Below are 27,981 nucleotides of genomic sequence, written 5' to 3'. Positions count from 1 at the left end.
AGCTGACAGAAGGCTGTGAATAGTGGCAAAATGGACGGAATTAAGCGAGAGGGGGCTGGGGACGGAGCGGGGGGGGGGGGATTAGAGCTGTATTCCAGGATGTTGCATAGAAGAGGGGCATTAGGAAAGAAGCACTTTTCTGCCTTTTTTTTTTAATTTTTACTTTTAATCGTCTCTTGGCACAGGAAATTAAACTATGTTTCACGATTTTATTTCTCAATGTAATCATCCTTTAAGTCATAATCACACAGACAGCCACGCTGTTGCACGCACTGGCGGTCGACGTGCATTCAAACAGAGCCAATAAAGACATGTTGCATTTTGGTGCTGTCCAGAGAGTCACTTTCGAAGTTAAGCGACAGCGCTATAGGATGTTGTTTTTTACAAGGATTATTTCAACTCTGTCTGTATGTATGTCTGTCTGTATGGTAAAAGGTTTGTATACGTTATTTCTCCCACACCAAATATTGAATTAAGCTGAAATTTTGCACAACTATTTATTTTACAAGAATATTGTTGTTGTTGTTTTTTTTAAATTAGCTAATTACTTAATTGAATATTGGTAATCGATTATTTTGTTTGGTATCTTGAACAAGGGAAAAAATCGTACTTGACAGATGTGATGGTATACGTTGAATTAGTCCCCTTGAGAAATCTTGAGCCCCCCGAGTGACAAAACAATCGGTAAAAATATTTGTATCGCACAGATTTGTGTGTCAAGGTTAAAGGGACATATGTATTTTCACAACTGATCCAAACTAATTGATACAATTACACTTAATGTAAGCTTTGTTGTTGTTTTTTAAGCGGTTGCATAGAGCTCTTATGTAATAATTTATGGTCTTCTGTTTCTCTATTCATCATTATAAGTTTTGTTAAGGATTTTTCATCATACTTCTATTCAAGTTACTCCTTCATGGTGGATTGATGGGCGGACACCTGATCTCAAAAACTGCTCCAACGATGTTCCTAGAAATTTAACAGTTGATGTATATCGCTGAGAAATGAATTACTAGCTCGTTGGCCACACGGAGAAAACTCTAGTTTCAACGTTATCATTTTTCAAAAAAAAATAAAAAATAAAAATAAATGTAAATTTGATTTACGACTAAGTCTAGATCCTACATCGGTTTTGAAAGGACTATTGCGTTCTTGAAAGGACTATCGCTTTCGGGAATTCCCGAATGTAAGGCTTTATTGATATGTGAGTTTCATAAATGAATGTTCAGTTTTTAAAATCTAACATTCATTGGTTTGAGAAAAACAACTGCTCTATAATTTGCATACAGGATATATTGTCTTTTTCAAAAAAGTATTTTAATGTTGTTTTTTTTTTTCATGTCTACTTATGAACAGAGGGACTCCCCTTTAGTTCACCATTCCTTCTTGTGGTGACGTATGCAATTTCAAATGCTGCCACTTGAGTCAATTTTTCGGAAGGGAAATTTCGCTATTGTATGTGTGCAGTTTTTCTTTCCTTCCTCTTTCCTTCTTCTGTTTTCATTGCCCTTTTCTTACGCCCTCTCGCTCTTCCTATCTCTCTCTCTCTCTCTCTCCATCTTACACTCTTTCCCCTCTCTCTCTCTCCATCTGTTCCTTCTCTCTTTCTCTTTTATTATCCTCTCTCTCTTTCCCAACCTCCTTTTGCTCCCCTCTTATACTCTTTACTTCATAATCCCTTACTTTCACATGCTCCCTCCCAACTCTCTCTCTCTTTCTCTCTCCTCTCCTCAAATTCACCCAGCGGCCTTGAAGCTGTTGCCTCACACCTTGTGCTTTAATAGATTGCTTCAGATCTTTCACACCACTTTAATGGCGTTTCACTTTTGTTATCTCCTCTTGTTATTACCACGTCCTCTATTCTCTTATCTCCCTTTGCTTAACTTTGAAATAGCGTAACATGGCTATGGTGGTGGTTTCTCTTCAAAACATTATGTTTAACAATCCGTGTGTGTGTGTTTTTAAGGTTGAGCGGCCGTTGTGTGCGTGTTTTCCGTTAGTGTTTTGTTTCGGATTTTTTCATTGCCCTTATGCTTTGAGATAGACTCATAACCTTCTAATTTGTTGACTGATTGCTCCCCTTTTAATGTTGTGAGCTAATACAACATAGTGCCTTTTATCTGGTGAGCTCCCTGTAAACTTTCATCGTAGTCTCACTATTGTCTCACTATTGAAAGGTGTTGTCTCCCACCTCCCTGATCCTCTTCTTACTAATAAATGGACGTTCTTGAATTTAAACCATTAACCACGCCAGCCAATTTAGATGGAAAGTCGTTTTGTACAACTATAGATCTGCTGCTTCAGTTATTTCGTTTCACTTATTTATCTTCAGCCTGTCTTCACTACCGCAAAGACTGAGCCAGTGACACAGAACTACACACTGGCAGATGCTGCTACGCTGCTAACACCAATTAGTTCGTGTCTCATGAGTTCTTTTGGACCCGTTACGTAGAAGATAAAAGTGGACTGTTTTGTGGGCCTCAGCAGCCCGACCTTACATAATGGCTGTAGTGACGGGTTTCATCATGGGAGAGGAGCCATGCAACTAACAGAGGCCAGAAACAAAACTCTTTTCTAAGAACCAGTAACGAGAAAGAAGCAAGCTAATGAATCGATGGGGACAAGGTGGCTGAGTGGTTAAGCGCTCGGCGACCGAACCTGGGGTCCTAGGTTTGAATCTCAGTGAAGATTGGGATTTTGAAATTCGAGATTTTTTAGGGCCCCCTGAGTCCACCCACCTATAGTGGTTACCTGACTTTAGTTAAGGAAAGTAAAGGCGGTTGGTCGTTGTGCTGGCCACATGACACCTTGCTTGTCAACCGTTGGCAAACAGATGACCTTAACATCATCAGCCCCATAGATCTCAAGGTCTGAAAGGGGAACTTTATATATTATATTGATGAAGCGATGAGCAGCCAACAGCAAGGAACTTAACAGTAAGCCAAACGTGACAGACTTGATATGATACAGAGAAAAAAGAAGATACCAGAGGCCCTGTGACAGTCTATCAGATACATGAACCGGTGGTGGGGGTTCATCTCACAAAATCTCCCACACCATTAATGATCACTCACAAAAATGGCACTCGTGTTTATGCTGGCTTTACACACACACACTCCCATACACAAACGCCCACACACACATGCATGTAATACAAATATTGGTTTTAGGGTTGTCACTTCGTTCGGAAATGTGTTGGGATTCGACCCTAACACCTCGTCGTGTTGTCACGTGCGTTTTTTGTTTGCGTCTATATTTATTTTTAGGGGGGGGGGGGGGTGCGTCTTTGTGACGCCTGGTGCTGAATGTTTGTTGGCTTATGGCAATTAGTTTAAGTGATCTGTTCATACTAACTAACAGTAATTCCTATAAGTGAAAAATAAAAAAAGCCATCTCCTTTTTTTATTATCATTTTTTTTCCACTTTAACATTAAACTCCTGGTCTATATCTGTGTTTCAAACTGAAATATTTTAATTTCTACTACAACATACTGCAGTCTACACAATAGCTGAGTCTACGGGTTGAGAAAGATAATTTATGGATAGTGAGATTTTTTTAGAACAAAGAAAAGGGGCTAATTAATCTAGAAATCCTGTAAATTTATTTTCTAAAATGCATTCAAAATGCATGCAAAAAGGAAAGCAAGGTCAGGGGTCAAAGTGCCAGAGCGAAACCGTGTTTAGAAATCTAGTGGCTGCAAGAGCTCAATAGGTCAATAGGGACTGTAAAACCTTGAGAAAAGACATCAGCCATACAGAGGTTCAAACAAACTGTGTATCACAACAAAGCTCGAATTGAACTACTGGTGTGAGCGGAAGTAGATTGTGTCACAACATCGACGGCTTGAACACATGCATCGCGCTCTTCCTATAACACACGTACGTCTCCTAAAAGTGTGCTGTGTGTCTGTGAATTGTGTGTGTGCTTCTGTTAAACTTGGTTTCTGGTCAAGTCTGCTAGCACATTTGCGGGTGGCGAACAGGAGCGACGCTATTTTGTTGCCTGTCATACAGTTGGGGTCTCTGGCGTAATGTCTTCACGTCAAATGTCCCTTAGTTTGTTTTACCGCTGGGGCACCACTCATGATATGTCGGCCGATTTCCCTCTCCATCGTCCTTGTAATTTATGGAATATATGAAATAAGATATGTGCGTTTATCTAAATGTCTCCAATATCCAAATGCTGGCCTTCATGTGTAGCTCGGGGTCCGGCGAAACTGTTATCACTGACAGGAAAAGGGGTAAGGGCGAGCAGCTGGCGCCTAAGCCAGTAGGCCAAAGCTTCAGACAGAAGGGGCTCGTTACTGTCGTCAGCCTTGGCTGGGTACCCACCTAGGAAAAGGAAACTCTCTTGCGGCTCAAGGAATAATGCCTCAAAGGGCCCATAGGCAGCTTGCAGCACACAGTTCTACGCCCTGTCAGAACCTGAGACCATTGATCGGTGCCTGTCTTTCCCTTGCTGCGTTGAGAATAGTGAGCTACTGTGTGGACGAATCTTTCCGACCTTAGTTAATGTTCATGCATCCATCTATCGTTTCTTTTAGATGCTCCATATTGTCAACATACGCTTTACAACTAAAGAGCCCACAATTAGTTAGATAGATAGATTAGATAGATAGATAGATAGATAGATAGATAGATAGATAGATAGATAGATAGATAGATAGATAGATAGATAGATAGATAGATAGGTAGGTAGATAGATAGATAGATAGATAGATAGATAGATAGATAGATAGATAGATAGATAGATAGATAGATAGATAGATAGATAGATAGGTAGGTAGGTAGGTAGGTAGATAGATAGATAGATAGATAGATAGATAGATAGATAGATAGATAGATAGATAGATAGATAGATAGATAGATAGATAGATAGATAGATAGATAGATAGATGCTATTTAAATCAAATGACTTAGATGCAAACGATCATTTGTAAAGCTTGACATTTAAACACAAACTGAGTTAGTAGGCCTACTACTAGAGCCTTTAGATTGTAACAATAATCAATAGTATATTTTTGTGGGAAATTAGGAAAGATTGGTTTAAGAATTCCACCATCAGTAAACTGAGCACCAGAAAATAGGAACGATTGGTCCTGGACATTTGACCATCAGTAAACTGAGCACCAGAAATTAGAAAAGATTGGTCCTGGATATTCGACCATCAGTAAACTGAGCACCAGAAATTTAGCCATACGGAAAAATGGTCAACGGTAAACCAGGCACTTTTTGAATTGGCGGGAAAACAAAACAGTGAAATAGGAACCTTTAGATAAGGCGTCACAATGTGCGGCGGGTAAATGGGCGCCGAAAAATGGGCACCGGAAATATGAAAAAGCTTTAATAGTAATCATAGTTTTTGAAGATAATTTGAATATTTTATATTTCTTCTTATCAGCTTGCTAATTCTACATCGGTTTAAAAAAATAAATTTGAAAAATTGTTATCGAAAAGGGCTTAGACTATTTTCCAAGAAATTTGACAGTTTAAGGGGAAGGGGGGAGAATCACTAGCTAATTTGCCGCACAGAATAAACGCTATTTGACTATTATAGTTTTTCAAAGTATCAAAGTATAATCTATTATATAAAGTAGAAAATAAAGCGTATGTATGTATGTATGTATGTATGTTATGAATAAAAATAAAAACCGCTTGACCAATCTTGATAAAACTTTGCAGAAATGTTCCTTGGGTACTAACTTAGACCGTAGTGCATGTATTGTAGCCCTAAAACAAACTTAAGACCCTCAAAAAAAAAGTTGACCAGCTCTATGAAAGCATTATAACTTCATCGATCTAGGCCATGTTTACGTGAGAAAAGATCGAAAGGATCTAGATCTAGATCTAATTTTAAGAACTACACTTTGCACAGATAGTTTTTTACTATGTTATAACTTCTCTTCGCAAAGATAGTTTTATACTTTAACACATGAACATACTTATTATAGTCCATTCATTTCATATTTTAATCAAATTAACATTCAAATTTGTTTTTTTTAAAGCATCTTCATGCATTCGTTCGCCCTAAAGCTGCGAAGCCGTGTTAATATATGTTCTAATAGTTTCATTCATTCGCTTACATCTAATTGAAAAGGTCAAGCATGCGCACGTGCAAAATGAACTCTATCCAAGCCAATATTTAACTCTAGATTACTCTAGATCTAGATCTATGTCTAACTCAAGATCTACTTTATTCTTTAACAAATGAACATACAAAATTTAAGTCAATTCAATTAATTTTAATCAAATATATGTAGCCCTACAAGCAAATGTTTTTATTTGAAAAAATGGATTTAACTATTTTGATAGCACCATTCACTAATACTATTTTTACGCATTCTCTTTACTTATAACATTATTATTTCGTTTAATTGTTTACAAACAACTCTCAGTGACTCATCGACAGTTATACGCAAAAAAAAAATCCCGCGGGCAATATATAACGGTTATAACCCTAACTCCTAACCGCAGTGGCAGTTTTTTTTTTCTTTATATAATTTTCTATGAGTTAAATATCAAGACATTCCAAGGGGTTTATAAAGGATATTCCTGCTTATAGAGGTGACCACAAAGGAAAGAGAGAGAGAATCTACCCATGACGATCTACCCTAGAGGGTAAAATGTGTGTGTGTGCCTGTTGAATTATATTCAACTAGTTTTTTTCTTATCTTTTAAAAACATCTCTAAAAGTCCACGGATCTAATCCAAATAAACTTCTGCTGACGGACCACACTTTCCTAATTTGAGACCCTTCTAAAGTTGGGACCTTTTGCGCTACCACTGCCAGAGGGTGGGGGGGCGGGAAGGGGAGAACCTCGGCCTAGGGAGTCTGTCCGTTTTGTACCCACTCCTTGAACTTGGAGAGAAGTTGAAAGTTGGAAAGGGGAGAGAAGAATAAAAAAAAAAAGAGACTAGGGAAGGGGAGAGAACTAAGGCTTTATTGGCAGTGAACGGTATCAAAAGAACTCTGCTACTCCCCCCTCGCTTCCCGACTCGCGTACAGTAGAAAGGTCCCGCTACGCGGTGGCAGCCAATCGCCATAGACGAGGGGGAGGTGAATGTGTTCGCGGAACGACTCATTGTTGTGGGAGGGGGGTTTTGATCTCGCCTAAGCGAGTCGAGCGAAGTTTTTTGTGGTTTGTTATAAGCAGTCATGAAGGAATCATGCTTGCATGTAGTCGGATATACTTAGCCCTTCCAGCATGATTGCCTTGTTCTCTATTTCTGTTCTTCTCTTTGGACTAGTACACTCTAAAGGTAAGTTTGAAATACTTTTGATTAAACCTATCGTTCGTTCTATCTTAAATATTCCCACCGTCGCGTCTGCTTGGTTCCCTCCTTTCCCACCGCCCTCTCGCACTCTTTCTCTCAAGAAGAAAAAAAAACCTTCACCCTACTTTGTATTTCTATTGTTAGTGCCAATAGCAAGGTGCTTTGTTTACCAAAGTTTAGTGTCCCCTTTTAAGAGTTACCCCCTGTCCCATGGTTTTAAAATACTGAAAATGTAAATACACTTCTTGATCTAGATCTAGACACAGTTTAAAATCCAACTGCCTTAATTTAGGAATGTAGTTAGCTGTCCCTAAATCATTATATCCCAGGCACAATGTATGCCACAGCATGATTCCGTAGAGCGCATTTTCTACCTTGACGTGGTCTGTAAGAAAGAGAAATGTGATCGGCCGTGAAGTAGAAAGGTGAACATTGATTGAGTACAATCGTAAGTCAGGGCCTGGGGTCGTGTGTGTGTGCCAGACTGTGTGCGGTGAATGGGAAATTGTTATCAGTTGAAGGCATAGATATTTGTTTTATCGATGCGTTTGCTCTACTACATAGACTCTAGTCTTGATGGGTCTTAGGGCTAGGCTAGCAGACGACTCTACCCTGGTCTTACAGGCTATTGTAAATGTGTCAATCAGTAAGCAAGAATAGATGCATTCTAGATCTAGTCTATATCGTTTATCGAATGTCGAGTTCTAGATCTAAATCGAAATGTCGAGATCTGTATTGAGTATTGACATGCTAAGACCTAGTCTAGATCTATATTGAAATGCCGTGATCTGTATTGAGTATTTGAAATGTTAAGACCTAGTCTAGATCTGTATCGAAATGTTGAATAGAGTCTAAATCTATATGGAAACTATTGTAAGAATCAGAAATCGATGGTGGAAGCATTAGACTATTATATCTCCGTGATATGACCCACGATTCTATACTTCTAGTTTAATACTAATTCGGTCAAGATAAAAACATCTAGTTCTAGAGTCTAGACCTTTGACTTGTCACTTAGAGGTGGTGACAGCCAATGGTGGACAATCCTTAATATTTTTTTCCTGATTCAGACCTCCATCTCATTACACCTGGACGGGCTCAAACAAGTTGAAAGTTATTGTATTCATAACATAAAACCAGAAGGCTAAACCAGGCCCTGTGTTACGTAGCTCAATTCTCTATAATGGTTCCGCCATGGCTGTCCACCAAGAACTTAAACATTTGTTTGTAACAAAAAAAAACCCAGCTATTAACTACATTTTAGTTCCCACTCGCTGAACGTAACAGCGGTTTACACCAAACTAGGTTGATATGAAAAAAAGTTTAGAATTATGACTAAAGAATATAGATCTCAAGCTAGTCTACTGAATTGTTATTTAATCAAAAAAAAAAAAAAATACATATATATAATATAGATTTTATAAATTTTAATATATAAATGATATAGATTTTAGCTATAATAATCCAGTTCTTACTTAATTAAGATTTATGTGGTCAAAACATAAGATAACAATCGATTTGGTTATTGATGGGTTTAACTTTACGACATGCAACGAGACAAATAGAAATACTAGTTACAACAAATACAAAGCCTTTATAAGTGGGAAAACATTCAATTAATGTCAATTTTCTCAATGCTTGCTAGATTCATTTCCCTTGTTCTATATAAAACAAAAATTAATTAATTACCACTAAATAATTAAATAATTTGTTGCTTTATTTTTAATTGATTCGTGTGTTGTCATTGTCGTTGAATAATAATGCAAAGTTTCAATTTGATCCGAGAATGGGTAGTGGGAGAAAAACATTTAAAACAATCCTGACAGACAGACAGACAGTGAGTTATTGTAAGCTTTGTAAAAATGTAGAATGTCTGACCAGGGATACTCACATTATAGAGACTTTTCGGGACTAAGGCTGTAAAATTCATTTTAAAAAAAGATCTAGCTGTAATGTTAAGATACCATTTATAATTACTCGATATTTTGATACGTTTAATCAAACAGAGACGAGATAGACACACTTTACACAGCTTAGAGACGTTGGTCATGGGTTAGACCACTATTAGAATGTGTCTTCTGTTTGGGACACCTCAACTCAACAAAACTTGAAGAAATTAGAACAACACAAAATAGAACCGTGAGATTTATGACTAATTGACTACAGTAACACCTTTACGGAAATTACTAAATTTAGAGACACTTCCGGACAGAAGAATAAAAAGTAAAGTAGTAATAATATGTAAAACACTGAATTATAATTTACACATACAAAAAAAAAAAAAAGAAAAAAAATCACATTCTATTAAAATAATCAGAAAGACACCAAGCACATTCCTCGTTCCATATGCTAGGACAAATTCATACAAGTTCTCCTTTTTCCCTAGTGCGATCAGAGTATGGAACGGGTTGCCTGAATAGGCCAGGTAAACCAACGACTAAGCAGAGTTTAAGTCTCTATGTAACATGCGCGACTAGATTAACGCGTGGATATTCATTAAATGTCAGTGTTTATTGTAAGAAGGTTTTTAATTTATAAGATAATTTTATAGTATAATATTTATCATCTAGCTATAGCTCTACCAAAATTTACATTTATATAGTCCAGGCGCCTTTGAAATGATATAGGTAACCACATTAATATAGACCTAGAATGCGGTTCCGTAATTGTTTAGTTTTTGTTTATTATAAAATTAACAAGTATTTTTTTTTAAATTTATGTTCAAATAATATAGTAAACTAAACATTCATATTTCATTTATCATTAAAACTAAGAAAAACAAATCGAACCCACGACATTCGCGTTATCAGCACGACGCTCCTTTAATTTAGCTATCCAACCTTACAGGTATTTTGTCCATTCCAACTTAAATAAATGATCCTTTGTAGTACTTTGACCATAGACTATCAGGACAGCTAACTGTGGGAGTTTAAAACTTTAGTTTCAAAATTCTACATAAAGTTGGGTATCGGTGGTGCTAGACTAATGAATATTTCTCAGTTATTAGATCAAAGAAATATTCGTCTATCTTGCCTAGACCCTTGTCATTTTTTTTAAAAAAGTAAAATTAGTTGGGATAGATATAGATTTAGATAAACAGACCCCCGACGGTCAACGGCTTTGTCTGGGTCAGTTGTGGCATAATATACAGGTCCAACTGGGCTTACGTGGTCATATGAAACACTGCACTTATCTTTAATCTCCGGAATCGGAGACATTGCCATTCTGATATAACTTTAATACATATTTGTTTTAAACGCAATAATAACTTAACGTATTTATTTAATCCTTTCTCTTCTGCCTGGCATAATGTGTCGAGGTAAGATCAAGCTGTCGGTCTGGTGCAAGGTGTGAGGACTGAAACATGCATTGTTGCTCTTTCTCTGTCGATCCCTTTTTTTTTTTTCTTCTTCTACAGGGGTCATGAGGTTTGTTTGGCAAAGCGCGTAGGTTCAGGTTCGAATCTCGGTGAAGACTGGGATTTTTAATTTTGCGATATTTAGGAAGACGCTTTATCCACACAACTGTAAAGGGTACTTGACTTTAGCTGTGAAAAGGAAAAGGCGGCTGGCCGTTGTGCTGATCACATGACGCCCTCGTTGAAAGTCGGTCATAACATCATCTGCCCAATGAATCGCAAGTTGTTTTGTTCCTATTACGTTGTACTGATATTCTAAATCTGGGTTATCTGGATCCTGTCTGATTGGCTTTATTTTTATAGGGAACCAAAGCAGTTAAATTTTGTTGGGCCTTACATTCGCTGATTGGTGTGTTGGTGTTTTGAGACATATTTATTCCCCTCCCCCCCCCCTAAATAGGTGTTGTAACGTTTTCTTTCCAGGTGAGCTCCCCTTTTACATTTTTTTTTAAGAAAAAAGGGGGGGGGGTGCGAGTGGGGCGTGTGAGGTGTGTGACAGAAGGCGGCAGAATGAAAACACCCTTGTTTGGTGTACTTTTAGTGATTTCTCTTTGCACCCAGATGAGATGGTGGAAACTAAAACAGGGGGCCACGCAGTACACAAATAGAAAGTTGAAGGAGGGAGCAGTACAAATATAAATATCTCACCCCCCCCCAATGGTCTGCGTAAAGGGGGCGGAGAGAAACTGTCCAACGTAAAGTTGACTGTGTCTACACCTCATGTTTTTAGCCTAGGCGAAAGTCAAACTAACTCGATACAATGTACACACATTAGTCCTAGAAGGGAGGGGGTGGGGGTGGACTTTTTGTATAGGAAATTAGATAATAAGGTTACTAGAGAGGGCGGGGGAGAGTACGGATATAAAGACAAGGTGGTCAATAAATTTTTAAAAATCTCTTTTATTGCCCAATCCCAACTGGCTTCAAATCATAGTAGACTCTCGCTAACAGTACTAACAAGATAGGCTTGAGATCAAGGTTCAGATCTTTGGATTCTAGGTCGAAATATGCATCTAGTTCTTTCGACCAAATCTGTTTGTAATGTTCTAGGTCGAAATATGCACCTAGTTGTTTCGACCGAATCTGTTTGTAATGTTTAGTCCGTCCCCCGACATAATGTCAAGATTTTATTTTAATGTTTGAAGTAGGAAAAGGAGATTTTTAAAGGTTGAAATTATCTTGACATTAAATAGTCAAGTGAATGTTTCTGTGGCCAGAAGTTGACGGGAGACTTGAATAGCCAGCACAATGACCTAACCACTGTGTTCTGCTTGAAATACTTTCTGGTGACATTCCATAATACACCAATGTAATAGTCAATGTAGTAGTCAATAGTCAATGATACCAATACTAGAACAACTCCTGAGTAGAGCTAGTGAATATTTAAAGCTAAGGGAAAAAACAAACAACTAAAGCATCTTTTGAAGGAAAGGAGGTGGTGAAAATAAGAGGCCGAAGAACTAGAGATTGTTTACAATTATTTCATTACATATTCTTCATATAGTGTCTCAAATTAAAACTTTAGTACATAATAGTTCCACTGACTATATCATATTTAATAACCCACAAGATGATATAGAGATTTTAAAAACAACAACAATATATCTTTTTTTTTCTGCTATACATTGTAATTAAGGTACAATCTCGCTAGATATATTGATCATGGCGGTAACTTGTGAGACAGAAAATACAATGGAAATGTTACCTTCTTAGGTTTTAAAGAAAGTCAAATAGGTTTAGGTGTGTTGTGTTTACAGCTTACATAAGTTTACACAACCAAATAAGTAAATCTAGAAACAGCACAATGATCTAAGATTTGTATATATATTGTGGAACTTATTTCTATTGTGTTGACTGTTATGGAGGGATAGGAGATGTGGTGGCTGAGTTGTTTAGAGCTTGGCTTCCGAACCGAGGGGTCTTGGTTCTAATCCCGATGAGTACTGGTATTTTACATGTTCACCCCTAAGTCCACTCAATTCTTATGGGTACCTGTTAGGATCTGGGGATTGGCCACATAACACAATACGTTAGCCGTGGGTCACAGAAACAGATGACCTTTACATAGGTCATAAGGTATGAAAAGAGTACTTTACTTTTTTTTTTTTTTTTGTGGGAAAAGAAAGAATTTCGAAAACAAAACAAACTTGTACTTCGAGCTCAGACGCATTAAGTGTACAACTGTACATAATCACACATCGTACACACATTCACACTCAAATCAGGCGCACAGAAGTGCAGTACACTCTCAACTGTTCAAAGTTTGATACAATTGATACATGCAGTAAATACACTTGAGCAGGTGGGTGCTAACGACATTCAAGTCCATTAGATGCTTAGTTCAGGACACAGGAAATGACGTCTTTCTTTTGGGATTGTGGGTAGATATTTAATGGTCAGTTGTTCAACGAGGCTCAAAATCAAGTTAGTTTGCCCTTTTGTATATCAAGAGAGTGTCACAAAGTCTATTGATTCTTTAAGTCTATAGATAAAATTGTTTTTCGGTTGAATCTATCCTTCCATTGTATTGTTCTTTCTTTCTGTATGTCATTATGTCTGTCTGGCAAATTATCCATACTTACTCCAACCTCTCTCAATCTCAATTTAATTTCTTTTTTCTTTCTTTCTTTTTTTTTCTCTTTGTTTTTTTCTCTTTGTCTTTCTTTTTCATTCTTTCTTTCTTTTGCTCTTTTTCTTTATTTTCTCTTTCATTCTCTTTGTTTCTTTTTTTTTCCAGTCTTTCTTTTTTTTGCCCCCTTAGTTGTTAATTTGTCCATTCGAATATAATTTCATCTTCCAGCAACGCATTCTTCACAATATTTAACGTAAATGATTTTCCTGGGTCGTGTTAGTATTAGTTTCGATTCAATGATGTTTTAGTCTTAGATTCGATTCATTAACATATTGCCTCATCCCTCACACAATGAGGTCAGTTAAAGCTGCTGATGCCTCAACGAGCGTAAAGCAGGCACTGTCACATTTAAGCACCTGTTAAACACACAACTCCAACCTAAAGCTTGTTCCCAGATTGCTCAACATCTTGACTCGACTGAACACAAACTTATAATAATACACGCTCTTCCTTCACTTCCCGTGGCCGGCATTAAGTCTGCTTTTACGAGCCTAGACTTAAAAAGCAAAAGTGTTAAGTGGATTTGCTAAGAATATTTACCTTAATTGACGCAAAATGCCTGGAAGTGTATTAGGGTTGAAGGGAACAGGGCTGGCTCTTTAATTCTGCACCGCTGTACCCCCCTGCGCACGCCGCCCCTAAGTTGATGAAACTTCAAAAAAAAAAAAAAAAAAAAAAACAGCAGCTGACTTGGGACCATGTTTTTTTGTGTGAGTACTCGTTTACATGGGCGGCATATCTGTTTGATCGTTGGGTCGCACCAACCTTAGTTGAACTCTCCAGAGCACGCAGTTAAATTATGTTCCTTCCTTTGTTTCATAATTAAGTTGAACAGTTTAAACCTCCCCCCCCTCTTTTATGCTTTTGTTGTACATTCTATCTGGAATGTGCAGTAAAAGTACAGAAAAAAAAGTGTTTTATGAATAAATCACAATATCTAGACATTATACATATTGCCTCAAAAAAAAAAAGAAGAAGAAAGATATTTTTCTCTTGTAATTTTTTAAGTGTTTTTTTTTTTTGTTTGTTTTCGAGACGTGTTTTTAACAAGACCGTTTGTTATAGAAGGCCTCAACACTTACCTGCAACGTCACAACCCGTGGGCATTTTAGACCAATAGATCGTCGCCACGTCGTACAGATCTGTGAAAAGAGCAAAGAGCTATATTCTAAACTGCCCACAGGATGTGACGTTGCAGGTCACTTTCATGCCCTCTATAACGATTGGTCTCGGTTTTTAATTGGCGGGAGAAAAATCGCAAATAATAAAAAAAAAAAAATTAAAAGTTTTTGTTTTGAATTTAGCTAGTGAGTGCAGAGATATTTTTTAAAACAAGTTTTTAATTAAAGAACCAATCGTGTTTTTCACATTTTGGTATCTTCTGTTTTGGGGAGGTAGCCTTTTTTTTTTTTTTTAGTTCTTTCTATCGAAGCACTAGAGTTAACATATTCTAATGTATTTCCCCATTTTATTCAAATGTTTTATTTATATCCAGTTTGATCTGACACGTAAAAGTGTGTCTAGATGTGTGTTGTGTGTGTGTGTGTTTGTGTGTGTGTGTGTTATAATATATAAAGAAGCTAATGGAGACGGGTGAGGGTTAAAAAAAATAATAATTTTCATGCAAAGGAAACTTTTCTTTAATTGACAAGAACCGTGGGTCTTTCAGTGGGCAATAGTATGGTGTTTGTAGTGTGATGTGTCTATCTATCTTGTAGTTAGTGATGCCTGTCTGACTTGGACAGATTACTCTGGAGATGTCTGGGTTTCTTGTGCGGGTGTATTCAATTCGACTAACCACTAAGACATAGGCACACACACACAAAAGTTAACAGGTGAAGATGCTAAGTCCAGAACCGTTTGACAATTTAGATGTTGGTTTAATACTGACAAGGCCACAGTCTCTGTCTATACATACGTGTTATCCCTAAGAAATTCTATCACCAACTGACTATGTGTCTCTAGGTAGCCTCTAACCCAAGTAAGTCATGACGTCACTAGTCGCGTTCAAAGTCCGTCAATTATGGTGCGTCTCTATACAAACTAATAATACTAAGTGTCTAACAGTATCTATCTATCTATCTATCTATCTATCTATCTATCTATCTATCTATCTATCTATCTATCTATCTATCTATCATCAAATGTAATCTAATCTAAATCTAATGCAATCTTATCTAGTCTCAATTCATGTGTCTAATATTTCTATATCTATTAATCTTTCTAATCCACCTGAATTATAATCTGTTTATTTTTCAAATTTAGACCCCCCCCCCCGCCCATAAAACAAACGTCTACTTCTTTAAGTTCCCAATCAATTTTTTTAAATTTCCCAAATAACCGCTTCCCCCCCCCCCCTTCTCCTTCTGCATGTTTTGTTGATACACTACAGATAATGTCCTCCACAGCGTTGTCCAATATCCAGCAAAGCAGGTCAGCAACATCTGCAACGTGTGTTCGCTTATCACGTCCAAACACAAACCCAAACACAAACAGCCCATGTCCAATAAGGAGGCTGCTTGTTGGCTGTTATCCTTGAGGCCTGAACTGCTTGATCTGACGCCATGATGAAGGCGTTCATATATAGTGATGTTCTCAAACTGTACGATGATGACGTTCAAATAAATGCAGATGTTCTCAAACTCCAGGCAATAACTGCTCGATTGAACGCATGATGAAGGCGTTCCTAATGATGTTCTCAAACTGTACGATGATGTCGTTTAAATAAATGTGGGTGTCCTCAAACTCCAGGTGTTCATCAAGTTGCAGATGTTCTCAATCTGTGGCTCTCCTAAATCCCACGTATCTCTAGTTTGCATGTTTTTCCCTTATCTCCAATCTGGTGCATTTGAAAGTCTTGATAAGTTGATAATTGTCTAACAAGGCCTACGTATTTGTAACTATTCAGTATCAGCTGTATTTGTACAGAATGTACATTGGATGTGAGGCTGATCAGATATGATGGCTGAGCCTAGAGTGCTTAAGTTCAAATCCAGACATTCACGAGGGATATTTCATATTTATAGTTATTATAAAAACGAACCAATAGTCGTACTCTGGAATTGCCAAAATCGAAACTCATTGTAGTCCCCCTTTTAACAGAAATTACGGAAGAATTTTCTGAAGATGTTGAAGCTCTGAAGTAATACTTGAAAATCTTCCTAGTTATGATAAGGGCCTCAAGGCTATCTGCAAGGTCAGTTGATACCACACCTTCAGCTGATATAAATAATACGATGTATTGCTGCGCTTGGTAAATTTACTTATCTACAACCTCGTTCTTGCCTGACATCTCCGCCCCCTTCCGATTTCCCGCGCTTTTACACCAGCGTAGCTCATTTCTTTTCTGCCTCGATAGAGAACAACATCGGACAGATAGGTTCACTTAAGCTTTCTTTGTGTTGTTTGTAGTTGATGAAGGCCTCGTGGCCCAAACGTCCTCCGTAATACTTGGTCCCGCAGGGTCACATATAAAAAAAAAGGTCCCTTTTCAGACCTTGAGGTCTATAGGGTCATCTGTTTCTGTGGACTACGGTTTACGAGGGTATCATGTGGCCAGCACAACGATCAACCGCCTTTACTTTTCCCCAAATAATGTCAGGTACCCATTAGAGCTGATTTGACTCAGAGGCGAGCAAAGATCCCGAAATTAAAAATCCTAGTCTTCACCAGGATTCAAACTCAAGGTTCATATGTATGCATGTTTATTGTATTTTCCATACATTCGTTCTTTCTGAAACAACTTTGACAAAATTCTTCACGCTTGAACTAATTCTAGTAATGAAAAGTTTCCAACGGTCATGCTTGACCGTTCCATCTACTTGGTGTGCACTACATTAGAAAAGAAAACTACAGGAGCCATACTTATGTCCTTGAACTGGTGTCACTGAAGACATCGTCTGCTGCGTACGAGATAAACTTGCCGGACACTCCATTTAAATCAGGTCTTGTTTCGCTTGGTCATTCCAAACTTGGACCAAACTCCCCAAACAACAGTTGAGCCGCATTTGTTATTCCTGAGGGCCGAGTTATCGCCGGACAACAATAAAATGCGAAAGTCAAAGGGGTAGTGGGGATGGGGGGTTGCTACCTGGCGTTGACCTGTCACATGAAGGCAGCGGTGACCTCCCGAGTTTTAGTTTACCGCGACTCTGCGCGAGAGATTTGTTTGTTGCTAAGGTGGTAGCAGTAGCGTGTGTGTGTGTGTGAGATAGAGGGTGGTATGACTGTATGCTGTTGACTATTGTAGAGGGTGATATGACTGTATGCTGTTGACTATTGTTCTCTGTTTCACGTGTCTACTTGAAGCCTTTCATTTTTAGTCTGCAAGACAACTCTAAATCTGCTCTGATTTGGCATTACTGATGGGCAGGGCCGGATTTAAGTATGTTGAGGCCCCTACATTCTTTCGAAAGCTTTAATAAAGATCCACTAATTAATAAAAAATACTTATATCTAAAAGCATGCTATATTTTAGAAGAAATAAATAAAATACTTGTAAATTTAATTTCGCTTTCCTTTTTTTTTTTTTAAATATTTAATTGGCCCTATGCATACTTTATTTGTAAATAAGTGTATACGTTTGAGTTTGTGGAGGGTAAGGCCCTTGATAGAAGCAATGTCGTAAATCCGGAGCTGTGCCGGTATTTACATATTACAACTTCAAGCTGGACACTTCTTAATCACGTGACATTGTTGCCACCCAACGTAAGATTTAAAGTGTTAGCGTTAAAAAATGAGAAGAAAAATACACTGACCCATATAAATTCCGATATATTTTTCCTTTTTTTTTGGAGGCCCCGTTCTTGTGGAGTCTCTGAGACTGTAGCCCCGCTTGACCTCCCTAAAATCCGGCCCTGCTGATGGGGAGATAATTCTGAGGTCATAGCTCTGTCAGCAATCTGCCTTGTCAACTCTTAGTTTTTTTGCTTGTTATTTATTCCGTTTCTCTGGTAACTAATTTAAAATGTTGATATACCAAACTGTGATTAGCTTTCACTCATTTGGGTATTTTGTTCTATGTCTGTGTTTTTTTTATTATTATTATATAGACTATATTATTCATGGTTTTGATGACTATTTAAAAATGTTGTCATTCGGGCATCGTTATTGACAACTCCAATAAGAATACAGTTCAACGGCCGAAATACATCGGAGAATTAGCCTATTGAAATTAAACTTTCAAAATGGAAATTTCCGAAACCTAACCTGGGTCACGTGAATATTTTAAACTATTCAATTTCCTATTCGAGAACGAGTATGCATAGCTATAGCTTCTATATAGCGCTACTTTCATGCTTATAGCATGCTCAGAGCGCTTTGGTCCAATCCCATTTGTGGACCAGTGAGGGGGGGGGGGAGGGGAGTATCTAGGAGTTGGTTTTCCGTGCCGCCTTTAGGCGCTCCGTAAACACAGCTCTGCCCGAGTGTCGAACCTCGAGCCACCTTCTAGGTAGCCAAGCCAAGTTCAAACGCACTTAGCCTCTCGACCACGCTTCCCGTAATAAGTATGTTCAATTAAATCTAGTTCAGAGGCTTCTTTAGTTATTATACACTTTTGGTCTAAATTCATGTACACTTGTTCACTACACTAAGTCCCCAGGACTTCACAAGTCAGTTAATCTCCATTGTTCTTGCTGACATCTGTGACAATAGGATGATTGTCAATGCCGTTTTTACAATCTCAAATATTTTAACAACTATTTTTTCCTTTAAAAAAAAAAAGACAATTGACTTAACAAACTTCAGTTTAAAAGAAAACATAGTGAACAATCGCTGCTTTTTACATTGAATTTCGTCTCTGGTCCCCCCCTCCCTCCCGGTAAGAGTCGATCTATGGCGGCTTAACGAGTTTTACTTGTCGCTGAGATGTCCTCTGACTTGTACGCTTGATATCAATTCTCTTGGAACATGTTTCCCGGCTTAACTCGCTGAGACAACTTCTTTCAAACGTGGGAGACACTCTATGACAGATGACAGACCAGTGGCTCGACACATGTCTGTCAGATGGGTGGCAGGTTCGCGTCTCATTTGTCTTTCATCTTAACCCCCTGGGTCATGTTGGAGAGAGGGCTGTCTTAACATTAAGTGAAAACTGTTGTCCTATGTGTCAAATCTGAAGAACATCCTGTTTTTTTTTTTTAATTTAAGGCTGTGTTTTTATCACTTAACTATTTAAACACAATCGCTCTCTATAAGTAACTACAAATAAATACATTCATTAATATTACCTTCTGTTAATGAAATTGTAAATACCTCTTCTCCATGACCTTAATTATACAAAACAATTATAATCAAAGAACAGGATGCCGATACCTTGACTCGCAAATATAGTTTATTGTTATATACAGCAATAAGAAAGCTGATCAGCTCTATTCATATTATAACATTAAGTGTGACCCACAATGTGTAATAGTTTACAGAACATTGTATTATCCCAAATTGCACTGACTGAAAATATATATTTCAAACTTGAACTCTTTGTCTCTAGTTAAATCACTTCGATAGCATGATAAACATAAACTTTCTTCCAGATCTTAATGTTATCTGTTTCTATGGCCGACGGTCAACGAGGGTGTCATGTGGCCAGTACAACGACCAACCGCTCTATTTTTTTTCTCAACATATGAAGCGCCCTAAGGTCCCGAAATAAAAAAAAATCTCAGCAATTACTGCTTTATAGCATAACAGTCTATCTGCCAAAACTTGGCGCATGACAAAATCTGCAAGTTGGTCCAGGCTATACTTATATAGGTCTGTGCTCTAGCCTTGATTTCCATCATGTTTTATTTCCGCTATCTGAAACCTCTACGAAAGTGTATTAATTTTTTTCTTTCTGTTTTTTTTTTCTCTCTTCTAGCACCTGAAACCAATTGTACCAGGATAGCCAATGAAAAATGTCGGAGGGCTTATACTCAGGTAAGTCAGTACAGAAGATAGGATAATAAAACTCTCTTTCTCTCTCTCTCTCTCTCTCTCTCTCTCTTAAACACACACACACACACACACATTCTTACAAAGAGTCTGAAAAGAGACGATTATTATTTTAGACGGACATTTTTAATGCAATACACATAAACAAAACATGAACTTCCGGTCTTCCCTTTTTGTTTAAAAAAATATTCACTAAATTGCTAACAGAGCAATTAGAAACCTTTGAATATCTCTTCGCTTCTCTATTGTCTTTTTATTTAACCGTCTTTTCTTTAATATTCTCATCTCTCTATATAGAGTCTATATTCTCGTATTTAATATTCTCTTCTCTCTATATTCTCGTATTTAATATTCTCATCTCTCTATATTCTCGTATTTAATATTCTCTTCTCTCTATATTCTCGTATTTAATATTCTCATCTCTCTATATCCTCGTATTTAATATTCTCTTCTCTCTATATTCTCGTATTTATATTCTCATCTAGTCCTTTTCTTACACAATTCTTTTTTCTCTCTCCCTCCACTATGACCATCTGTGCCCTTATCGCTCTTTCTATCTCTCTCTCTCTCTCTCTCTCACTCTCTCTCTCTCTTTCTTTCTTTCTCTCTTTCTCTGTTTCTCTTTCTCTCTCTTTTTCTCTCTCTTTCTCTTTCTCTATATCTTTCTCTCTCTTTTTCTCTATCTTTTTCTCTCTTTCTCTCTCTCTCTCTTTCTCTTTCTCTTTCTCTCTCCTTTTCTCTCTCTTTCACCCTCTCTTTCTTAGTTCTATTTCTCATGTTCAAAGCACACATGTAGAATTCTTTCGTTGCCTTTTAATGCTTGGGTGTCTCGATTGTCCAGGGTTCGAACTAGAAATTTTCATTTTCTCTGCCAATTCTCTACTTTTAGTGTAAATATGAGCCAAAGTGTTTTGTGAACTCTCAAGAACCTCAAGCATCTTTAGCTTCTCTCAGTCTGGTCCAAAACAGACATTTGGTCAACTTTTCCCTCTCTGTTCCAACCCAGACATTTGGTCAAATTTTCCCTCTCTGTTCCAACTCAGACATTTGGTCAACTTTTCCCACTCTTTTCCAACCCAGACATTTGGTCAACTTTTCCCACTCTTTTCCAACCCAGACATTTGGTCAACTTTTCCCACTCTGTTCCAACCCAGACATTTGGTCAACTTTTCCCACTCTGTTCCAACCCAGACATTTGGTCAACTTTTCCCAGTCTGTTCCAACCCAGACATTTGGTCAACTTCTCCCACTCTGTTCCAACCCAGACATTTGGTCAACTTTTCCCACTCTGTTCCAACCCAGACATTTGGTCAACTTTTCCCAGTCTGTTCCAACCCAGACATTTGGTCAACTTTTCCCACTCTGTTCCAACCCAGACATTTGGTCAACTTTTCCCAGTCTGTTCCAACCCAGACATTTGGTCAACTTTTCCCACTCTGTTCCAACCCAGATATTTGGTCAACTTTTCCCACTCTGTTCCAACCCAGACATTTGGTCAACTTCTCCCACTCTGTTCCAACCCAGACATTTGGTCAACTTTTCCCACTCTGTTCCAACCCAGACATTTGGTCAACTTTTCCCACTCTGTTCCAACCCAGACATTTGGTCAACTGGTGCGTGATGAGGACACAAAGGGAACACAGAAAAGGGACGTGAAAAGTTCCGCCCCTGTTTGTTTGTAACCTTTTCTCAAACCCTGGCTGTCTTTTGATGTTGGTGGGGAAACAACGCGAGCAAATGTGCATTTTATCAGCACGGTAACAACGAGTTGATTTCGCCGACATCGCCCTACGTGGTACCGCCGTGAGTTTTGGAGCTACAACCTTTCCCTGTGGTACATGGGAGGGGGGGGGGGGGAGAGCAGACGATAAGAAATCAAACATGATGTGTGTGTGTGTGGGGAAACATTGGATATGTGTATGTGCATGATTATATATGCGTGGATACGCATGACGTCATTAATAAATGACGTAAACATGTTTTCCGGTTTAAAACAAGCGCTGAGGCGACCCGTCATCCTTGTCCGACAGGAGAAAGATGGCTAAGCAACAGCGGCATCGCGATATGTCACAACTTTTTTTTTTTATTTTCTTCGCGTCCCTCTTAGCAATGACTTCTCTGTCAATTTTTCTTATTGTTGCTATTTTTTTTTTTTAAAGCGAAGTCCGGTTGTCTATGTTTTTTGTTGTTTTTGGCGATTTTTCAACACTTGTGTTAAGTATTCTTCAAGTTTCTCGTCAGCACTATCCCACAAAGTGATTAGTTTACAAGTACAATAGCTTCGAACACAAGTCTTTTGTTTAAACCAGATATGAAATAAATACCAATGATTCCAGGAACGTACGCTTTAACGTTCTGTTGCAGTGGTTCCCAAACTTTTTCCTTAACGGAACACTTCGCACATTTTGAGAATTTAGCGGAACACTTTGCTTTATTTTTTTTAGAGAGTGGTGGCCTACTAATTCATTATTCCAGTAGTTCGTGGGAACCTATTCAGGCCTGGCAGAACACTAGGGTTCCGCGGAACACAGTTTGGGAAACACTGTTGTGCAGTTTGGTGTGTGGCCTGGCGTTCAGGGCATTTAGTAGAAAGAAACTTGAGTGGTTAGCGTTTTACCTCAAGTCTTCACAAAAAAAAAAGGTAGTTGATTTGACAAAAACAACAACAAACAAACTAACAAGAAAAACAGTTTTAAAATACTTCCAAAAAAAGACACTACCTCCTTTATACAAGTTATAGAGTGATTCTTTTACTCTTAATAACTAATGAATGTTAGATTTTAAAAAAACATATTTTAACCCCCCCCCCATTTCCCGTCCCCAGCGAGAAAAAAATCCTGGTTAAGCGAATGTATTAATCTACTACACTTTAGATCTAAACTTAGAAGACGTTGCAGTACGCAAAACGTTCCTAAACATTAATTTCTAAAAATTCTTCCATGAATAATACGTACATGCGGAAATACCCGAAGACTTCTAGTCGGTTCAAGAGAAATATTGTCTCGTTCTCTAGTCACATTGAAACGTAGTTCTTTTTTATACTTTCAAACATTATAGCGGTCAAACTAGAGTTTTCCCCCGTGTGGTCAATGAGCTAGTAATGAACATTTCGAGGAAGATCGTTCGGGACGTTATCGAGATCCGTGTCCAGGTTCCATGAAGATACAAGTTGAATAGAGGCATTCGATAAGTGTCACACCGTACGTTCCGGTGTTATGACAGAATAAAAAAAAAAATTCCAAGTTGACGACTTTCAGAAAAGAGCCTTCCGAGCGGTGATGGCCCACTATTAGCACTTGTAATTATAGACTTACAGTATAGAAGTGTTGGAAAAATCAATTATTTTTTTTTCAACTTCGATCTCCGGATATGGTGAAAACTAAACACATTGACATGCGCAAATACACCATCATACACACACACACACACACACTAACACACACACACACATCTATAAAAAGAGCCCCCCCCCCCCTCTCCCCTTCTGTTCACCTCGTTTTTTCCCCTCTTGTTTCTCTTGCGTTTGTTTGAAACGCTCGGTTGGGAGGGCAATCAATAAGCTATCAGAGTTTAAGATTCTGGGTGCTGCACTCCCCGACCCGCGGGCGCTTCGCCATTGATTGGGAGAGGAAAAGAGGTGAGCATTGATTTTAAAATGAGTTAACTGCACGCACCCCCTCCCACCCCGACGACTGCTGTGCACCCCCCCCCATCCCGCACTCTTCACTAATCTATCATTTCTCGACCTGTTTTGGGTACATGACACGTTAATTTGGTGAGTAGTGAGGAGCATATAGAGTATGTACCAAGTATAGAGTACCATCTAATATCGTATAGAGTGAGTATCGCGTAGAGTACCAAATATACATTGGAGATCTTGCAGAGTCAGTATCATACAGATACAGTCAATCAAACGTCTTTTTTTACTGACCCTAGTCAACACGGACTGCTGAAGTAGCAAGGGCTAGCGTTATCTGGACACACAAATCAGTTTGTTATCGCCCTGCTGAGGTCACCGTGGCTGAGAACTCCGTGAACATCGCCAGGACTGCCCGAAGATTCATGGGGAGGAAATGCACACGTCATAAAGTAGATGACGTAATGGGCCAGATATAAATATCACAAGAGCCTTCAACGACGATTACGTCATAATCCCGGTAATCAAACTGAGCAAATAGTCTCTAGCCCAGTATTTCAGTCAGCATGTCACTTGATTGGCTTTTAAGAACCAAAAAAAAAAGTTTTTTTTTTAAGCTTATTGGACGCCCGTGAGTCCGTCCCCCCAGCCCTCATGGATACCTAACATTAGTTGGACAAAGTCAAGGATGGTGGCCACATGACACCGTCAGACAGACGTTTTCTTTTTATTATTCGTGATTGGAGTGATCAGGACGTCGCTATTATTTCTCTGTTTAAAATGTAAATGTAGATTGACAACAATGAAACAGAGTTGCCCTCAGTCCTAGCCTCGACAGTTGTCAGTGAACGCGCTTCATTTTCAACCAAATCAACTGCAACACGTTTTCACGTTGTTTTTGTATGGCCATATTTGGCGGGCGTTGGGAGGGCAGCCGCGTCACAATAGAACAACTGAAACGTTTACTTTCAACAAATTCTTTGTGTGTATGAGAGAGAGAGAGAGAGAGAGAGAGACTGAACTAGTCAGTATTGTTTGTGGTTTCAATGTTTCTAAGTCAACTTCCGTTTAAAAAAAAAAAGCATAGTTTAGTCTAGATACATGTTTCACTTTCACACACACACCCCTCCCCTTTTTTCCCTCGTCCTCTTCTCTGTCTCCGCCGCTGAAAACGAAAATAAATAGAAATAAGCTAGAGATACAAACACATACGAGAAAAAAAAACAGACGCAGAGACACAATGCAGAGAGACTGAGATACAGACACTGAGACACAAAGTAGATATGCAGAAACAGAGTAAAGAGACAGACAGAAAGACACAGACCTAAGGTAGAGACACAAAGTAGAAAGACAGAAACACAACAGCAAAACAAACTTTATAATGTCACATCGCAGTATGGAACTTTTTTTTCAAGAGGGCAATCAGCCTCACCCAGTGGTGATTCTCAAACTCTTTTCAAGTCATTGCGACCTCTTTAAATGCACGCCAGGGGCCTGCACTGTTGAGTCTTGACACACATATTTATGAAAGAAAGCTACGCTTGTGCATTTTCATTAAAAATTCTGCACATGTATTACAAATACATATTGAATATTTCAAAAAGTTTCTTTTTTATACCTATTTCGAGCACGACACATGTGACTGTCAAATCAGGTTTTAAATGGCTATTTTAGAGACCTAAACGTGACAACGAACAGACAGACATCACAAAATCATTAGCGACTTTTTCCCTACAGGTGCCGCTAAAAAAACATCTTTATCTATTAAGCTACAATCGCTGTGGAGTCCTCTGTGAAATATAGTTGGGCAACCAAGTTGCAAGCTTTCAAAGCGGAAGTCCAAGCAGGTTTATGGCCCCTTCAACAAATCTTGTTGCATGCTTTCAACACTGACACAAGGTTTATGATAGGGGCACGGGGGGGGGGGGGCGAGAATGCTTGTGTTTGAGGGATTAGAGGGGATGAGGCCCAATCGTAATATTGACATCCCCTCATATAAGGCTTGTATGCATAAACTTATTGAAAATCAATTCCTATCCTAAAATGCAACTAGTTGGGATCTTAGTTTTAAAAATTCAAATTTAAATTTCAAGTGTCATAAAAAAAATCCAGGAAACATATTTTTTTTTAATTCAATCTTGCTGAGCTATTGAATTATTATCGTTGAATGATTGGTAATCTTACATTATAAAAATTATATTTCTTCTCTCCTGAGTATTTTGTCAACATTGTACCCATTTGTCCTCAAACCACATTGTAGCGCTATATTCCTATCGTTCTGTCCTAAATATTAAACTCTTCATTTAGTTTCCACACAAACTGTCTTTGTAACCTTGTCTTGTTTAAGTCTTTACACATACACACACACACACACGCAAGCACGTGCCAAACACCATTGAACTTCTCAATCGATCATTTGGAGTCGACCTTCAAGGACTTTAAGCCATCTTGAAGTACAATCTACAATGCATTGTGGGGTCCTTTCCCATCGTCCTCTCCCAACAATATGTAAAATTTGAGGGGGGGGGGGACGTTTGGCTTAAGGTGGTCAGGTCGATTATTGAACTAAATGTTTTTCTTGTTCAAATCCCTCCTTTTTTCACTCTGAATCTACTTCCAGGCCCTCACCTCTAAGACAAGTTTTCATTCCCCTCCCAACCCCATCTTTTTAATACTCTTTCGCACGTTACAAGGTAAGACAGGTGATAGACTAAAATAGGTGGCATTTTAAGGTGAGAAGTGACACCTGTACTGCACCTTGTCTTCCAACTCTTTCTCCCCCCCCCCAATTCCTGACGCGCCCCCCCCCCCCCCACCACCATCGCTGCTTCCCTCCGCCGATGACATACGCTGCTATTCAGGTGGAGGTCGCCTGCCTCCCTCCTACTGTGATTGCAACATGCTGTAGTGGGGCGCGCCTCCAGGTTCCAGCCATCAAGTAAGACAATATGAAATCTCTGAAGACCAGGCACCAGATGTTGACATTGTTTACAGAACTCTAGAGCCAAAACTTTCCACACTATGACCTTTAGGGAGCCGCTCTCTGTAGGGGGGCAGGGGCGTTGATGCCTTGATGAGCGATGTGGTTTTTTTTAGACCACTCACGTTTGATAGCAGAAAAAAAAATCAATACCTTTTTTTTGTTTGTTTTATTTCCGGCTATAAGAGATGTAAAGATGTGATGTCGTCTGGTTGGATGGAGATGTTAAATGAGTGAGTGAGGCACGGTATAATTCTGCGCTACAAACAACAGAAGAACTCCATAATACTAAATGTACACAGCCCCACTTGAGTCCTTATTGATCGCATTGTTTTCTTTAACTCAAAATTAAAAATGTTAAAATTAAAATCACGTCCAGACCGTGTTTACATTGTCCTATCCAATAGTCTTTCATCCTGAATGACACACTGTGACGTATGTGTGTGTCAGCGGTGAACGAAAAACAGTTACTCATGAAGCTATTGGAATGTTTCAGTGACTTGCCTACAGCACAGCAAGCATCACAATTAGTTCTCTCCTTAACTTCCAGACTTCCTAGATCTCAGTTTCTCAGTCCGACTTTTGTATCTTCTAGAATCGAATGTTAATTAAATTTTATCCAGAATAATAATACCGGTCATAGTAATAATCACTTATGGTAGTCGAGTTTTCTCTATTAGAGCTTATATAGAGGTTTTATTTGTTGTGAGGTATTAGACCAATTAGAACAGTTTCTAAAAACGAACTAAATGCGAACTAAATAAGTAGCTGTTTAAAGTTAATAAACTAAGACTGCTTTTTTAAACCTTGTTGGAAATTTTTTGTGATCACAAGGACTCTTTTTTTCTTTTTTTTTTTTTTTAATTAAAAAACCACAAGATTCCACAAGAAAGAACAGACACAACACAGAGAAATTTATTGAGTGACTACACACTGACGTCTTGATCTCAAGTCAATGAGTAGCTTATTACAAAAACTCACTCTGTCTGTCTGGGTGGAATATTGTACACGCTATCTCTCTCACTTCCCATTCTCGGATCTAGTTGAAAAACTTTGCACAATTATTCATTGTCGATGAGAACACAGGAATCAACACACTTATCCAT

General features: G+C 38.4%; 1 protein-coding gene across 2 annotated transcripts in view; it reads left to right on the top strand.

Annotated features, from left to right (window-relative positions):
- Positions 1-7,058: 7,058 nt before the first annotated feature.
- LOC106068574 (reversion-inducing cysteine-rich protein with Kazal motifs-like) overlaps positions 7,059-27,981 on the top strand; it is a 112,486-nt gene continuing 91,563 nt past the window's right edge. For both annotated transcript variants that reach the window (XM_056017362.1, XM_056017353.1), the window contains exons 1-2: positions 7,059-7,260; positions 20,185-20,243. In XM_056017362.1, coding sequence (XP_055873337.1) covers positions 7,206-7,260; positions 20,185-20,243 — 114 coding nt within the window. In that variant the 5' untranslated portion in view covers positions 7,059-7,205. The remainder of the gene's footprint in view (positions 7,261-20,184; positions 20,244-27,981) is intronic.

The sequence above is a fragment of the Biomphalaria glabrata genome, chromosome 1 (genome assembly GCF_947242115.1).
Source record: "Biomphalaria glabrata chromosome 1, xgBioGlab47.1, whole genome shotgun sequence".
Lineage (NCBI taxonomy): Eukaryota > Metazoa > Mollusca > Gastropoda > Planorbidae > Biomphalaria > Biomphalaria glabrata.
This window is presented reverse-complemented; position numbering and strand designations above follow the sequence as displayed.